Source organism: Anolis carolinensis, chromosome 2 (assembly GCF_035594765.1).
Source record: "Anolis carolinensis isolate JA03-04 chromosome 2, rAnoCar3.1.pri, whole genome shotgun sequence".
NCBI classification, from domain to species: Eukaryota; Metazoa; Chordata; class Lepidosauria; order Squamata; family Dactyloidae; genus Anolis; species Anolis carolinensis.
Window position 1 is genome coordinate 240,156,962 of NC_085842.1, and position 18,489 is coordinate 240,175,450.

Here is an 18,489-nt window from a genome sequence, read left to right on the forward strand (position 1 = left end):
TCATTCCAAGCTGATAGTTCCCAGATATTCTGGACTCCCACCATTCCCGGGTAACAATCTTATTATTGGCTTTTTAGTCCTTATTTGATGTTAGATCTGGTGCATGTGGGTTAAAGATAAGACCACCTTGAAATAAAATAATGGAAAAGCATATTTTCTTTAAAAAATAAGACACGGGGGATCCAAGTTTCTCTCTCCCCCACACCCTTTTTTTCATATTTCCTCCCCGCATAGGAATCATACCCAACATAGTGTAATCAGAGGATTGAATTAACCTCTTGTAACAATTGCTGCCATGTTTCTGTTGGTATCACATCAATCATTTGTATTACAAAAATACAACACTTGCAAGATAGGAATAGAAGTAAATGAAAATTTCCTTTCATGTTTCCTTATAATTTCAAAACAGAAGATACAAAATAGTTTTGGTAGGCAAATGTTAAGAAATAATAAATTAAATACTTTCAGAATCAAAGTTATTTAATGCATTCCTTACAATGTGTTTATAACATTTTAATTCCAGTCTTCTGCTTGTTGACACATCCTTTCTTCCTGCGTAAAACACTGGGACACATTTCACACTCTAACAACATTTTCTTTTCTTGAAAGACAAAAGCAGAGTAACTCATTCTGATATTCGATTGGTAGCTTCTTCTATGAGTGGCTCGGCTCAGAGAAGTCTTTGTTTAATTCATGTAATTCTCTCATAAAATATCAAATTAGCCCTGTCATAATGTTGAATTACTGCTGTAAAGCTTATATTCACAAACATTTTATATAGGACAGTCATAGGATACACATGTTCTATTCTGTAATCTACAAGAAAGGCGTATATAGGGGTGGGGGAACTTTTATTTTTAAATAGCATCGCAAGTAGTCATGTTATTATATTGACATCTTTTTGTTCAAATGCACAGTCACAAAATATACCCAACCCCATTACAAAGAAAGCCAAAGATGGTAATTTTGATATTTTGTGAAATATAGGTGCATTTGTAAAAGCAAAAGTAGTCTTTAGAAAAACTTCTGTGTGATGTATTTTTGCTGTCACATTTCTAAATGGCCCACTTCCTTTTTCATGGCTGGTGATGAATTTAAAGCACTGAATGATAGGGTTTAATCGACACTATTCTCATTTTACTGAAGGCTCTCTCAGGTCCTCTACTAAAAGGATGTAGTTACATTAGTGTCAGCATAATTCTGTGTTTGGGCTTTCTGTATCAAAGGGGGGGGGGTGCATTATATTTCTATTCATGTTTGTGGTTCTTTTATAAGGAAGCATCCACTTTAGGATGGATATATGGATGGATGGATGGATGGAGGGAAGGATGGAAAGAAAGAATCAGTAGCCGTGTCAAAATTTATTAGATTTGATAGAATGGCTCATATAGCAATTTTAAATAATTGCTTATGATATCTGCAGCTTATAGGTTTTTAATTGAGGAGTGATACTTTCTACAGAACAATAGGAATGCATACAAATATGGTGAATATTTCAGAAATCACACAGAACATGAACATGTGCTGACTACAAGGACATTTGGAATAAATCATGTTGGAATTCTGAAAACAGAATACTGTAGTTGCTGTTGCTATGTTCATTTATATCCCACCTTTCTCCCAGATACTGGGAATCAAGGCAACCAACAATATACAGGGTGTTTGGAAAAGAACTCCCTATTCACCATTTAAATTAAATGGTGAATAGGGAGTTCTTTTTAAAAAAAACACCCTGTATTTAAACAATACAAGTTAGACACCAAAGTCAATAAAACTGTAAGTATAAGTTTGAAAAGCCAATTCAACACTTTTAAAGTTAAAACAGTAAACATTAAATATATTAAAAAGCATTAACTTTACCTCCCTTCAAACCAAATTTATTTAATAACAGCACCACATAGCTTCAAAAGTACAAACTTTGTCAGTAACAGCACAAAAATGTTGTAATCTGCTACTGGAAGGAGAGCAAATATGAGATTATCTCGGCCTGTCTGGGAAGAAAGTTCCAAAGTTTGGAAGCAGCTTCTGAGAAGGTCTTCTCCCTTGTACCAACCAAGCCTGGAGAGATGGTAGGACACATTAATGAGGTTCCCAGATGATCTTGGGGTTTTACTCGGCTCATGGCATAAGCTGGACACAAGCCATATAGAGCTTTATAGGTCAATCTTTAATTTTAAATTGAGCATGGAAATGGATACGCAGCCAAAACAACAGTTGTAACAAAGAAGACATGTGCTAGCCCCAGTTAACTACTTGGCTGCAGCTCTTGAGCCAACTGAAGTTTCAAGGCAGTCCCACATAGAGCACATTACAGTAATCCGAAAGGATAAAACCAGGACATGTATCATCATGCTCAAATCTAACTTCTCCAAGAACAGGTGGAATTTAACTATGTAAAAGCAGTCCTAGTCAGTGCTGAAATCTGGACCTCCAGGGTCAGAGTTGAATTCAGGAGTATCCCCAAAGATGCACTTTTAGGGGGAATGGAACCTCACCTAACACAGGCTGAATCCCTATTACCAGAGCTGCCTTTCGACTGATCAGGAGAAGCTCTGTCTTATCTGGATTAAGCTTCAATTTGTTTGCCCTCATCCAGTATACTACAGCTGTAAGCACCAGTTTAGCACAGGAACAGCATCCTTGGAATTAGCTGGGAAAGCGTAATAGCACTGGGTATCAACATATGCATTGCTCTAAGGTAAAACTGTCATTTTTACCTAAGAGCAGAAATCAAACGTTTTTGCCAATTTTTTAGAAGGCCTCAACAGGTCTGGGGGCAGGCATGAAGGTCACAAAAGTAGTATTAGGGTGTTGCACCTAGCCTGCAGACCATGTTTCTCCCACCCAACACTTTAAATTGGTCTTGGAAACACAAATTACAATTAAGGCAAATGAGGCAATGAACCGATTGCCTAGACTACAACAGGACTCAGACTTCATCCAGCAACAGCAACTGCTGAAGTACCAATCTTTCTTTAAAGCCAGATTCACATAAATGCTGTATCCAGATTTTAGAAATGTACCTTTCTTATGGATTACTCATGTTGAAAGAATTTAAGAATATTAACAAAAAACAATGGACAGTATTTCATTGTATCTAGAGATAGTTGGCATGGAATACTAACCAGATTCCTAAAAGGAAGCATTTACAAATTAGTTCTATTGACTTAACAGTTTACTTAATCAAATTAAACTTAGCAAACAGTAACAGAATCATTAAGATACATACTGAGAACAAAGTCAAGGATTGTGTGCTTACATTGAAGAAACAAAGTTTGGATGAAAGGCTGCTTTCCATGAACCATTGCAATCAACCAAATATGTACTAACATGAAATGGTGGTTTGCTTGCATCAATGCAATTGCAAACCGAGCTGAAATTGTGCAGTGGCATGAACACATAAAGCTTTTGCTATCTTTTTGAGCTAACCGAACAGGGGAAACAGATTAGAGGAATAGCTTCTTCAATAGGCAGCAACATTGCTTTTGCAAAAAAAAAAAAAAAAAAACCATGAAGAATAAGTCTTCCCAGTGGCACTAACACCTGATATGCACATTGCACGGATTAAGAAGGCAGTTGAAAAAAAATTTCCTCCAGTTACTGATGCTACAGGTATATTATCTAATGAAAACACACAAAGATTTCTCTAAGGAACCTGAAAGTTCTTTGGTGTTTCCTTCAAACAATTATATGTTGTTTCTCTACTATCTGAGAAGCACTGAGGCATATCCAGGCCTGATTACATTTCTTCTTAGCTCCAAATCTCTCTCTCTCACACACACACACACACACCCTGCAACTTGGGTGGTAAGCAGTTTCTCCTCTCTCCCACAGCTCAAGCACTGATGCAGGGGCAAACAAATTAGCAGTTTCTTCTAGTAAGGAATACATTCCCACATGTCTAATATCAAAATTCCTGAAACAAGGCATCCTCAATCATTAATGATGTGTTTTATAATATCCTAAACCAAAGGGGTAGCTTTTCAAAGGGTCATAGCAAGAATTTAGCTGCATGCCTTTATTTATCACCAGTGGGAGGTGAACAGCTAAATCTCTCGCTTACGGCTTTGAAAATGCCCCACTCTTGAGTGTTACATTTCCAAAAAGGCATTAGACCTTTTATAAGTAAGGACTTAGCAGAGGAAACAGGATAATCTCCACTAATAACATTTGAAGGGCAACTCTGCTTCCTGAAAAAATGTAAAACAAGAACAGAGATTAACATGCATATCTATTAGAGTTGCTAGGCATCCTGATTTATATGGGAAATCCTATATTTAGGGGCCAAAAAGCTGTCCTATATTGTAGCTATGGATTCCCAAAATCCTGTAACTGAAATATGCTCTGGAAAACCAGATGCACTCTACAGACAAGATTCCCCAGCATCTGATATATAGCAATGGCCTCACAAGACATATCAATCTTAGGGACTCCATCTATGTGAGCATACCTGGCACCCACTCTTCCTCCTCATTTACTCTTTCTTATCTTGTGGACTGCTGGTCTGCCATCACAAAGATATGGGGATTCTCACAAGATTAGATATACTACACATGTCCCCTGCATGATGTCTAACCAGTCAGTCTTGCACAGGCTGGAAAAGTGGCAAAAGGGTTATGACTTGAAAAATGCAGTTGACTTCATTCTAAAGAGCACCTCTCAGGGAACAACTGTTTTGCTGCCATGCACCTTAAAGGTGTATCAATTTCATAAGGCAAACTGATATTTAGCTAGATTTATATTTACATAGGGTTGGCGGTACACACAAGGTTCGATAAGGAGGGGGGAAATAATGGAATATACTTTAACTCAACTTTCTTAATAGCCACTTTCTAAAGTTGTACATTATGAATAATGTCCGTCCCTTATCACTGTTTTTAAAATTTGGCAATCCTAATTACTCTTTCTTAATATGGGACAGAGAAGGTGTTCATTTGTGATTGCACATGTCATAGTGTGTACTGCTCTCGTCATAAGTCATTGGTTGCTACTTCAGGCATTCAGCATACTGTCCCGCTTGAAACTCATAACGTCAGCCAATTGCACTCTTATCCTTCAATGGCCAAATATTTTTGATGCTAATCCTAACTAGTAAACAAAAGACTACCTATTTGTCGCAAGAATGAAAACTTTAAAATACTGACCTGGCTGTTTCAAAACCTATGCTAGTAACTTTTCTCTTCCTTTGAATGGTAGCTCCTGGAGCATCTTATACAAAAGAAGTTAATCTTTCATCAAAAATTTCAAATTGGCTATCTGAGATACTTATCTAAGATTAAATGAAATGCAAAGTTCACAAAAGAGATATACCTTTATTGGCCAGCCAAAAACACACAAACACAAAAGCATTCTTGCTGGCTGCTAAAGGTATTTGGTGGATTTAGGATTTTATTTTGCTGTATGGCCACCACATTTACCACTAAATAGGTTTCTTATCTTAGATACTTATTCAAAATGAAAAAGAAGTGATCCCATAAAATATAACATATAAAAATTAGCAGAAAAAGTGGGTAGGGGGAGGAGACAGCAGTTAATTTATAGGCGAGGAGACAATCCTTGTTGGATGTGCTGTCAAAGGCTTTCAAGGCCGGAATCACAGGGTTGTTGTATGTTTTCCGGACTGTATGGCCATGTTCTAGAAGTATTCTCTCCTGGCGTTTCGTCCACATCTATGGCAGGCATCCTCAGAGGTTGTGAAGTACCTCACAACCTCTGAGGGTGCCTGCAATAGATGTCAGCGAAACGTCAAGAGAGAATACTTCTAGAACATGGCCATACAGCCCGGAAAACATACAACAACCCAATCCTTGTTGGCAATGCTTCCTAACAATTGGTGAAAACCTTATGGCCAAGTGGGAAAACAACTTAGAAAATACATGTAAAAATGTAGTGCATACTGTGACCAGAATTTATAAACTGTGAGATGGTGTAAAAAAAACCTGTACAATTATGTAAAATATATCATAAAGTACATAAATTATAGTAATATAACAATTCAGCAATCAACAGGGAGAATATTTCCCAGATTGAATAAACTGTACTATATCCAGAGCCGTCCCGAGGTAATTTTCGGGAGTAGGCGACCTGAATTTTGGCGCCCCTAATGACTTTTGGCGCCCCCCCCCAACAAATTGCTGATAAATACCAGCGGCAGCGGTGGCAGAAGACCCAGCCACCCATCCACGCGGCTGCCCTCCTGCTCTCCTTCGCTGTCTGAGGACTTGGCGCAGTCGATTGGAAGGACTATCCACAAGCACAGGCCCATCAACGGGCAGGTGAGGAGTCCTCGGACAGCGAGGGAGAGCAGGAGGGCGGCCACATGGACGAGTGGCTGGGTCTTCTGCCGCTGCCTCGACAGTGCCCCCGCATGGTCTGCGTCACAGGCGACCGCCTAATTCGCCTCATTGTTGGACCGCCTCTGGCTATATCTTTTGTAGCAACTACCGTATATCCTGACCCCTGTAGTTAATACAATCAAGCCTCCATATCAACAGGTTTGCATTTACAGATTCAACCAATCATGGCTTGAAAGTGCTCAGGGGAAAAAATAAAAAAGCAAACCTTGATTTTGCCGTACGCCGAACGCTACCTTGATGTCTATGAATACCTAGCTGTGGTGTACTACTATTTCACAGATCCTCAGGATCTTTCTAGTACCTATTTGAGTTGCTCACAATTTTATATAAGGGATGCCATTTTACTATGCCATTGTATATAATGGGATTTCGGTAACCACAAAGGGGGGGGGGAGGAGTCGAACCAAACCAAAGGGCCACTGTAGTAGGCTTTCAGACTGATGTATAGTGGTTCAAAATCTATTATCTGAATATTACTCTGAAACTTTTTTTCCATTTTCTGGTTGTGAGGAACAGAGAAGGAGGAAGTCTGAAGAATAATGTATTGCTGCCATACTTTGATAATGTTTGACTGATGTAATGAAGCCTGAAGAACTTTGGCAGGTAGTCCAATATCAACCCAGAATTGTACACTCTCAGGAGTAGAAAAGTGCAAAGGGACTAGCCACAAAATCAGAATGCATACAAGTTTCATAACACGCATGCCCAGAATTTCAGAATAAATTTATATAATGTTCTGGATAAGCATAGGAACTGCTTATTAACTTCCTTAATAAAATATTACTTCAAGAGACCAGTGGAATCAAGTGTGTGTTGTGAATTGCTACAAATAATGCTGTTTTCCCTTCTGGCTTAGAATCAGAAGACACATAATCAGAAATGTAAACAAACTAAAAATCATACTACCTTCATGCAAACCATTATTTTTCTTTCACATTTGAACACAGGGTTTTTTTTAATGCATCAAGGAATTTTGTTATATTACCTCTCAGAGACAGATTACAATATGTAGAATTCCCACTCTAATATCTTTTATTAAAAACATATTTCTTATTTAATTAAAAGGCTTTGTAAGATTGGTTTTGACTCATTTGGTGAAATGGTGGATACTAATTAGAACAAACGAGGTTGGGAAGCCCCCGAGAAAGTAATAATTCTCTGTAGAAAGAAATAACAAACATGAACAGAATATTGAGTTAATTATCCCTGCTGAAAGGTCAGATGAGATAGTTCAATTTTACTTATTTAACTTTTAAAGAAAAATTAATAATCAGTTTGTTAAAATAAATATTTACCACAATGTCTTCAGGGAAGGTATCTCGGCTGAAGGACCCATCATCAAACATGACTTCATAGAAAACTTGTGATGTGACTTCTCTTACTCGACAGCTGTAGTATCGTGTATTCCTATGTTTTGCTATCACAGTTTGCCCAACTGAGACAGCTTTTTCTAAGACTTTTGATTTCTTAAAAACAAACATTAAACAAATGTTACTTCAAATATCATGTTTGTCGTTCTATCCTATCCTGTTGGGTCCTGCACACCCAAGGCACACCTCTACACATGTGATCATTTGCTTATTTATTTCCTGATTTATTATCCCGCCTTTCTCCCGCACATGATTAATTTCACAGTGTAAATCTTGCTTTGGCCAGAATCTTACTGATGCATGACACTAACAGCTGTACTATTTTCAATACTTGGGTGATTGACAGGTCTGCTGGCTATTTCTCCAATGATTTACTTCTTTCATGGCTGATGAATCCATATCTTTTCCCCTTTCTACTGCCCTTCTTATGCTGGCATAGTTATACCAGTGTAGAGTATCAACAAACTGCTGAACTTAGACTATTTTGTATAAGATACATTAATTTAAATAGAACTCACAAAAAGCCCTTGTGCACTAATAACATTAAAAATTAGGTAATAGTTTTTCAAGGCAAGACCTATGGAGGTTAAAGGTTAACTAAAATTGATATAATGTTATGTATATAACTTTAGGCATTTAATGAAAGCTAATAACAGGACTATCAATTTGGTGAATATGGGGGTGGGGAGAGTATCTTTACAACAGGAATGGGATACCAGAATCATTGGCCTCTGGTGCAGAGCACTCTGGTCAAGAGCACCTCCTCCTCCCCAGCTCTCCTCCTGAATCTCCTTCTGAAGCTTTCTTCAATAAGGAAAGGGTTGTAACAGACATGTTTCTTCTTGGTTGCTTAAGCACCACAGTCTAACTTCCTTAGCACTAAATAGTTCCCAAATATCTGGAGCAGGGAGCGGACAAAATCAGTATTTTTAAGAAACGAACACAGATGCATGGTTTACATGGGTTGATTATTTACTATTTTTCAATTCAGTCTATGTAGTTTTTCTACATTGTAGGAATTGGATGCAGACCGCAGTATATATGGTCAGCAAGTATGAATTGGTTGGCTTCAGTCTAGCAATGACAGTCAGGTGTTATTTATTCTTTTAAACATTCAAAATGAAATGATATTAACATAAAAATTAGGGTAAATTCTTACCACAATTTGACTGATCTTGTGCCTGAAACATGTGATGTATACAACATATGGCCAATCATCTGGTTCCATCAGTACTCCTGCAGCATGGGCACATGTAACATGGAAAGATGCTGGACAACGTCCGTAGGAACACTGGATACAGGCACCAGATACTTTCTTGATTCTTTGTCGACAAAAGATACATTTCTATAAGCATAAAACAATTTTCCCAATTAATTTGATTTTGAATATCTCTACTCAGTAAATATCATAATTCTATAACAAACATGTTTGAAGTGTACAAACGTCTTTCTTCAAGTTCAAAGGTGCTAGATGATTACTTTGTATGCTGACACAGGCTAACATAACTATGCATTTGAATACATATCTGGTTTGACTATTCATATATCTCACTAATATAGAGTATGTATCCCAGAGAAAATTAAACTTGATGAACAATATCAAGAATATTTTTGAAAGCTGTATAAATCAATGCACAGTTCAATGCTTGGGCCTATCAAGATCATTTTAAGCCATATAGCATTTTATAAGTATACAGTAAATTAAATGTATTTATTTAATATCCCACTTTTCTCCCAACACAAAACAGCAATTGAAGATTTCAAAGACAATTAAGTTTTCCTATTAAAAACATCACTAATTTAAAACAGTTTAAAAGCAGTGAACAATTTTAAAACATGTTTTGTAAAAATTAAAAAGAAAATGCAGTTAGTGCTTCAAAATGACGTATCAAAAGACATTATATTTTTCCATTTTCTGTTTGGTAACACTAGCAACAAAAGCAAAAGCAAAAACAAATTCTTATGCATTACTGCAAACCTAATGTATCTTGGAACGCATGAATAGCTCTGTTAGAATCATAGAATCATAGAGTTGGAAGAGACCCGATGTTGCGTGCTGTGACTTTAAAAGATGAGTTAATTTCTTCATGATCAGAGAAGTAAGATACAATATTTAATATGTGATATGATTTAATGTTTTCTAATTTATTTATCACAAAAATGTGCTAAACGATCAATAGCTAGAACTCCTGAAAATATGTCACGACCCAGGCTACAGAGCACCAATAACCATACGCAGAGGCCAGATTCTATCTAATATCTTTATTAAGGAAATATATAAAGTTAATAAAAGCAAATGTAAAAGTTAGTCCAGAAGCAGACCTTTCAGGAAAGGTCAAAATTAGTCCAAAGAAACAATGTCCAATATGAAATATTAAGGTCCAAAGTTGTAATCCAATAACCGAAACACTCACTTTGCCAGGCAAAGTGAGGGGAGATGACAAGGTCCTTTAGTCCATGAACTTGAGCAAGGCTAGGAATTAACTTGATACTTGAAAACAAGGCTTGAATCGTGGCACAAGGTAACAAGGAACAAGAACAAGATCCGTGGAATTACTTGGTAAAATCCGTGAAACAAGGCAAGGTTTAGTCCTGAAAGGCGAGGCAAGGTCCGTAGGTAAACAAGGCTGGGAAACAGGAGCGAAGGCTTGAAAACAAGAACAAGGCTTGAACAGGAACGAGGCTTGGATCGGAGCGCGCTGTCCAGACACAACTCGCTCCGGAGGCTGACGAATTGACTCCGCAAAGTTACTCCGCGGGTAAAACACCTATATAGAGTCTAACTTTCCCGCCGAGAGCAGTTCTCTGGGAACCAGAAACGAAAGCTAATCTCTGAGACCAGATGTTTGACTCCTTAAAGATTCTCATGGAAAGCAGGCTTAATTGGCTAAATTCTTAGCAATTATTCTAGCACTCCTGCGCGAGGCCGCTTCCAAACCTCTCTGTTGTTTACAAAACTCATGGCGAGAAAACACAGGAGATGTAGCCTCAGTGTTTGTTTGACATACTTCTGGAACATAACCCTCTTGCAGGTGCAAGGTTCCCAGATCTGGCTGGGAAGAATCTGTCTGGGAAGAATCCAGTTCTGACTGGGAAGGTAAAAAACCCAAGTTTTCTTCTTCATCAGGCATCACAATGTCATGAGCAGGACTACAAGGCCCATGGGTCATCACACTATCCCCCTCCTCAAGCCCCCTCCCAAACTGGGACTCTCTCCCCGAGGCGCGAGGTCGTGGCTTGGCGGGATAGGTCTGATGAAAGCGACGGGTTAGATCAGGAGCATGGACTGTGGAGGCGTCTTCCCAAGAGCGTTCCTCAGGGCCAAAACCCACCCAGTCAATGAGATATTGCAGGCGGCGGCGGTGAAAGCGAGAATCCAAAATGTCCTGAACCTCGAATTCGTCCTCCCCATCCACCAAAATAGGGACGGGGGCCGGCCGGTCTACATCTGGCCGCACACCATCCGCCGGAAGGAGCAGGGAGCGGTGAAACACTGGGTGAATGCGCATTGAACGCGGAAGTTGGAGTTTGAAAGTCACGGGGTTTAATTGCGCCACCACTGGATAGGGGCCAATGAAACGGGCATCTAACTTCCGGCAAGGGCGATGGGAGGGCAAAAAGCGAGTGGACAGAAAAACCCGATCTCCTACCTTGATTTCGGGGCCCGGCTGGCGATGTTTGTCCGCGTGACGTTTATAGTCCTCCTTGGCTTGTTCCAGTTGCTGGAGCAAAAGTTGTTGCACCGCTGTGAGTTCCTGCAGCCAATCTTCTGCTGCGGGAACTTCTGAAGTTTCAATGACAGGGGGAAAGAAACGTGGATGAAAGCCGTAGTTTGCAAAGAACGGCGTTTCTTTTGTAGAAGCCTGGACTCCATTGTTGTAGGCAAACTCCGACAGTGGTAACAGAGAAGCCCAATTGTCCTGTTGGTAGTTTACATAACAGCGAAGGTACTGTTCCAAAGTGGCATTGGTGCGCTCCGTTTGCCCATCCGTTTGGGGATGATGAGCTGAAGATAAACGAGAGTCTATGCCCAATAGTTTTTGTAGTGCCTTCCAGAAACGAGAGGTGAATTGGGATCCACGGTCTGTGACCAAACTCTTGGGCAATCCATGTAGTCTGAAAACATGTTGGAGGAATAAATCTGCAGTCTCTTGGGCCGTGGGAAGGCCTTCACAGGGAATGAAATGGGCTAACTTGGTGAAAAGGTCCACCACCACTAGGATCGTGGTGAATCCACAGGAAGGTGGTAAGTCAGTGATAAAATCCGCAGAAATTATTTCCCATGGGCGAGATGGGGTAGGAAGGGGATGTAGAAGCCCTGAGGGCTTCTCCCTTCTTATCTTGGAGCGCTGGCATACTGGGCAGGTGTTGACGTATTTTTCCACATCTTTGCGGATCTTGGGCCACCAGAAATCTCTTAGGATCAGATGCATGGTTTTAAATAGTCCGAAATGCCCTGCTGGTTTGCAGTCATGACACAGACGAAGTGCTTTTTCCCTGCCCGGTCCGGGTGGGATATAAACATGATTTCTATAGCAAAGCAGTCCATCTTTAAGCGAAAAGGGAAAATGCAGACCTTGACGAAGTTGGTCCTGCGTCCAGGCATCTGCTTGCTGACTAGCCCTGATTTCTTGAGCACAGATGGGTCCTGGAGTAGAGGGAGTTGAATCAATGGGAGTGGATTTGGTGTTCCCCACTGTGAGCGTGGCAAAGTTCTCGGGTTGTAGTAGTTGGGATTCAAAGGTCTCCTTGCGTCCTGCAGCGTATTCCGGTTTACGTGACAGGGCGTCTGCTTGCTTGGTTTGGGCTGGGGTCACATAATGAATCTGGAAGTTGAAACGTTCAAAGAATAAAGCCCAACGTTGCTGCCTCTGATTTAGCTTGCGGGCAGTTCTTAGATGTTCTAGATTCCGATGATCAGTGTGGACTTCAATGGGAAATTTGGCCCCTTCTAGCCAATGTCTCCAAGTTTCAAAAGCTGCCTTTATGGCTAATAGTTCTTTTTCCCAAATGGTATAGTTCCTCTCTGGTGCGGTTAGTTGACGAGAATAATAGGCACAGTCATAAGGTCTATGTGGGGGTAATTTTTCGGCTTCTTTTTCATTGAATACATCCCAATACTCGGAGTACTTCTTTGGCAAGGTGATAATGGGCTCGGTGTCTGTGGCATGTCAGACCTTGGCTACGAGGCAATGGTTTTGGCAGTTCTTTGAAGCAAACTGCAGTTCTCTGTTGGACCAGGAGATGCTTGGGTCGTGAAGTGTCAGCCATGGAATCCCCAAAATCACAGGGAAATGGGGAACCTCAGTAACAAAGAAGGAAATCTCTTCCATATGTTCCCTTATCCACATCCTGGTGGGTTCCGACCACTGGCTTACGGGGCCCGTCTTGAGAGGGCGGCCATCGATGGCTTGCACCACACGGGCATTCTTGAAGTCATGATATTGTAATCCCAGAGAGTCGGCATACTCTCTATCAATGAAATTGTTGGTAGCTCCTGAGTCTATCATGGCGTGGATCATGACGGGTCCCTTTTTTGCTGACCATAAGGTGACCACTAGAAGGAACAGGACCCCGGTTGGCGGCTCTTGAATGGGTTTCTTGACCGGGTTGGCGAGCCTCTCTACGCCCGGTCGTTGGCTTCCCCCGCCGGCTGTGTGCCAGCCGCCTCAGACGCCTTCGTCTCCGTGGAGGACGCCGCTGCAAGACGGGCGGCGGGCTTCCCTTTGGCTGGGCACTCTCTGGCGAAGTGGCCCCCATTTCCGCAATACCAACAGAGATTTAGGCGTTGGCGGCGGGCCTTCTCGGCGGCATCTAATCTGGGACGCACATTGCCCAACTGCATCGGCACCTCCTCGCTCCCTCTGGGGTATGGGGATGGTGGTGGGGGTCTCCACACTGGACGCGGCTGAACGCTGGCGGGAGCGGGGGGTTTTGCCCCAGCTCTACCGCTCTGGCCTCGTACCCACTGTTTCCTGTTGGCAATCATGACTTCAGCCCGTAAACATTGATCGATGAGTGCTTCAAGCGTTTGGGGAGGATCCACCTTGGAGATTTCCTCCAGCATTTCAATGTTGAGACCCTCCCGAAATTGTCCTCTGAGGGCAACATCGTTCCAGCCGGTGTTGTGGGCCAGCACTCGGAACTCGGCTATGTACTGAGACATGGGTCTGTCTCCTTGGAAGAGGCGGCGGAGTTTGTGACCGGCTGCCTCCAAATTGTCCTCGATTCCCCAAGTCTCCTTAAGGTGGTCCAAGAAGCGTTGCGCTGATCTTAGGTGTGGAGAGGCTTGGTCGAACAGTGCCGTCGCCCAGTTGGCCGCTGGCCCGTCTAGAAGACTGTAAACCCACGCCACCTTGATGTCTTCTTGGGGAAACTCGGCAGCACGGGCCTCTAGATAAGCTTGGCATTGGCGACGGAAAACATGAACCTTAGAAGCTTCTCCAGTAAACTTGGTTGGCAACGCCATGGCCGGAAGACGGATTCCGCGTTCCTTCAAACCCTTTATTTCCCCATCCTGTGCATTGAGCTTATCACGGATTCGGTCCACCTCATCCTTGTCGATGGTGTAGGTAATCGGCTGGCCGCCCGGTCCAGGTCCGGCTCCGGTAGACATTCTGGCCGAGGTTAATTGGTGCTTAGGGTGGCGGAGTCAAACTGTCACGACCCAGGCTACAGAGCACCAATAACCATACGCAGAGGCCAGATTCTATCTAATATCTTTATTAAGGAAATATATAAAGTTAATAAAAGCAAATGTAAAAGTTAGTCCAGAAGCAGACCTTTCAGGAAAGGTCAAAATTAGTCCAAAGAAACAATGTCCAATATGAAATATTAAGGTCCAAAGTTGTAATCCAATAACCGAAACACTCACTTTGCCAGGCAAAGTGAGGGGAGATGACAAGGTCCTTTAGTCCATGAACTTGAGCAAGGCTAGGAATTAACTTGATACTTGAAAACAAGGCTTGAATCGTGGCACAAGGTAACAAGGAACAAGAACAAGATCCGTGGAATTACTTGGTAAAATCCGTGAAACAAGGCAAGGTTTAGTCCTGAAAGGCGAGGCAAGGTCCGTAGGTAAACAAGGCTGGGAAACAGGAGCGAAGGCTTGAAAACAAGAACAAGGCTTGAACAGGAACGAGGCTTGGATCGGAGCGCGCTGTCCAGACACAACTCGCTCCGGAGGCTGACGAATTGACTCCGCAAAGTTACTCCGCGGGTAAAACACCTATATAGAGTCTAACTTTCCCGCCGAGAGCAGTTCTCTGGGAACCAGAAACGAAAGCTAATCTCTGAGACCAGATGTTTGACTCCTTAAAGATTCTCATGGAAAGCAGGCTTAATTGGCTAAATTCTTAGCAATTATTCTAGCACTCCTGCGCGAGGCCGCTTCCAAACCTCTCTGTTGTTTACAAAACTCATGGCGAGAAAACACAGGAGATGTAGCCTCAGTGTTTGTTTGACATACTTCTGGAACATAACCCTCTTGCAGGTGCAAGGTTCCCAGATCTGGCTGGGAAGAATCTGTCTGGGAAGAATCCAGTTCTGACTGGGAAGGTAAAAAACCCAAGTTTTCTTCTTCATCAGGCATCACAATGTCATGAGCAGGACTACAAGGCCCATGGGTCATCACAAAATACAAGAATTAATGTTAGGTTTCCCAGATGTTCCATTTCCTACAACAAACTATTCCCAATACAGTCCCATTAAACACAGCAGAAAGTTTGCATGAACAGCCTCTTTATACCTCTAAACATTTGTCTTTCAAAAATATTTCAAAATATTTTACAATATTATAAAACAGAATATAAAAAATAGCCATCTTTTTATTCTTTTGAGAAATGCACAAACCAAAGCAATATAGCTGATTTGCATCAGAGCTGTTGTGCAATTTTATGTAAGTACATTGCTATTTTTAAAGGCAGAGAATTGACTAGAAAAAATTCTTAAAATGTCATGTTGACCACCTATAAATAACTGAAAAAATGTATGCGTCCCCTAGACGATGTATTTTTAAAATTCTAGGAATATTACACTTTCTTCAAAGTCTCTTGCAGTGTCTACACCAGAAAAAAATGAGATGGGGAAAGATAGAAGGACTTGTATATATTCCCAAGAGATCGGGCTATATCCCATGTTGGCAGAAAATTGTAATGTCGGTATTAAAAAGAACAATCTGAGATGGGATTGCAAAAAGCAGCTTAGGAGTAGCATGTAGTCCATTGGTTGCACTTTGCCCATTCCTGACTGATCCCGATGATAATCTACAAATGTCCCTTCTCAAGTAAGGAAAAGAGTTTTGAAATGGGGAGCACTTTCCTCTCCATGTACCTCCTGTTCTCACTTTCAGAGTAGCTCTAAGCCATCAGTGATGCAAATGCACCTATGAAACCACACGAGTTTCATTCACTCCAAATGTTCCAATTCAGAGAAGTGCTCCCAATTAATCCTCTGGCATCCCACTTGTTCAGCCACTTTAAAAATATCCCAGTTTCTATCTTCTACTCCCACTTTCCCCCTTTATCTTCTGCTGAATTGCCGCGAACTGATTTCAAAGTAGAAAGTAGTTATTTTCTTCCTCATTAATGACTTTTGCCATCCTGACCACACTCTAATGTTGCCTATCCATACATATTCCTGGTTTTTATCTGTGCAGAGACGGAAGGCATGCAGTGTCTTCTATATTGCATAGAATTTTAAGAAGGATTATCTCAATGTAATAGTATAATCCAAACACACATAATTTCTCTCCAGATGCCTACCACAGGGAGCAATTGGTCAGACCCCCAACATGTCTAAACAATTAAGCAGACACTATTAAAGGTGGAAGTGTGCTCTCATCTTTCACATCTGAATTCCCCAATTAATAACTTGAAATGCCATGCATCATAATGTTGTTCATTGCAGTTCTATCACTTGGATCTTTGATTGTGAACGATCAGCAAGTAACTGTGCAACAATCTAATCTCAGGAGACATCACATAAAGCATGAGTTTCCCTGTGCTATAGCATGCTTGAACTTTTATCAGGCAGCCCAATTATATTAATATATATGGGAAAACATCCTAAAAACCCAGCAAGACAATACATTCCCTCCCTATCTGCTCACCTTATAGTATTCCCCCTTCAGGCATATACAATGAAGGAGACAGTCATGTGTACAAGTGAATCTAATGGAGAAGGCAGATGAATCTGTCATCAGCCTTGACTATTTGAATTATTCCCCCAAACGTTTTTATAGTTTAGTTTCATTTCTACATTTACTATAAAAAGTATGCATGTGTAGTGTATATAGAAGCTAAAATATGTACAGCAAGAAAAAGACTTAACTATTTAATAGTAGACAGCAGTTTAAAATTGATTGACTGAGATGCAGCTCTGAAAGGATTAAGTTCTGAGCAATATCCTACAAGCAGTTTACTTTGCTGAAGAAAAATGCAAAGAATTCTTTATCAGAAACTGGGTGCCTGCGTCTTAACCAATAAACCTTCCAGCCTTCTGAGACTAGCTAGCCTGCCTGCTGATATCAATAAGCTAAAAGATAAATATTTTCTTTTCTCCCACAAACCTCAAAAGAGATAATTTAAATTAAAAACACACACATCCCTCCTCAGCACCAGAGATGGAAACAGTCTTGAGACAGTCAGTCACATTTAAGGCTCGAATGTTCAAATATTTAGAAACAGGAATCTTGTCAAGCTACAGCGGAGAATTCCAAGGATGATACAAATACTCATATCAAAATTTCATCTTCCTTGAGGCTGGCCTACTGGCATTTCAACAATGTGTTGCAGCATGTCTTCAAGGTTTAAGACAGGAGCAAACCAGAATCCCTATGCTCTGAGCAAGAAGAGGCTATGGTTAATTATGTAGGTGAATGCTTGTTCCGTCCCCCAGGACGATGGTTTGCCTTACTTATTGGTCGTTTGTTTGTTTTCCCTCCTTTGCATTTTGTTTCAGCCTCTGGCTGCAAAAGCCCAGGAAAGGTGGCTTGAAGTCTGCAAGAGCTGGCTGCAGTTTTCTTTGCAATGATTGGTCAAAGAGTACAACATCTTAGGACCGCCCTTTTTACCAGGGTCTAGTCTCCATTTTAGAGTTTCATTCTGGCTATAGTCTTCCAACGTGCTGGAGCTGTGCAAGGCTAACTGGGACAAATCATCCTCAAAACCAGGCCAATCTAAGCCTATCCAAATTAGATAAGTATTGAATTATACTGATCTGGAATAGGAAATCTAGTTAGAGGAGCAGGGTTATTCCATCGCTTCTAGAACTAATCTTTGCTGTAAAGATAGGGAAGGAAAGAGTTTCTCCTTCTAATATAGACAGCGTGATTAGGGTATAGTGGTTTTATAATCACCTTTGCCTTCTGGAACCAGGGATAATTCTGCAACTAAAACCTATGGAAATTTGTTTCATTTTCTGCAACTTTAAGATCTGTGCCAGGTTTACAACCTTGTATGAATAAACATCCTTTTTTGAAGTTCTCCAGACTCAGTCGTTCAATATTTTAGGACAGCTTATAGGGATTTGCAGTTCGCCCGGATAAAGGACGGCACGTTTCAGCTTTATAGTTTTTTTTTATTGTCTGGCGGACGGCACAGTTTTGAGGACGATCAGTGGTTTTCCGCTTGAGCTAGCCTGCACGGCCATAGAGACTTTGATTTTGTTGGTCTGTTGCAGTGAAGCTTGCTGCCATTCCTTCAGCCTCTGCAGTATCCTGCTCTTCAGCTGCGGCTGTTTCTGCAATTGCACGGCTGTGCAAA

General features: G+C 41.1%; 1 protein-coding gene across 5 annotated transcripts in view; it reads right to left on the reverse strand.

The window, feature by feature from the left end:
- The window catches only part of kdm4c (lysine demethylase 4C), a 398,176-nt gene that overhangs the window by 106,559 nt on the left and 273,128 nt on the right, over window positions 1-18,489 (reverse strand). For all 5 annotated transcript variants that reach the window (XM_062971935.1, XM_062971934.1, XM_062971936.1 and 2 more), the window contains 2 exons: window positions 8,886-9,071; window positions 7,652-7,822 (listed from right to left, as the gene is read on the reverse strand). In XM_062971935.1, the coding sequence (XP_062828005.1) occupies window positions 7,652-7,822; window positions 8,886-9,071 (357 nt within the window). The remainder of the gene's footprint in view (window positions 1-7,651; window positions 7,823-8,885; window positions 9,072-18,489) is intronic.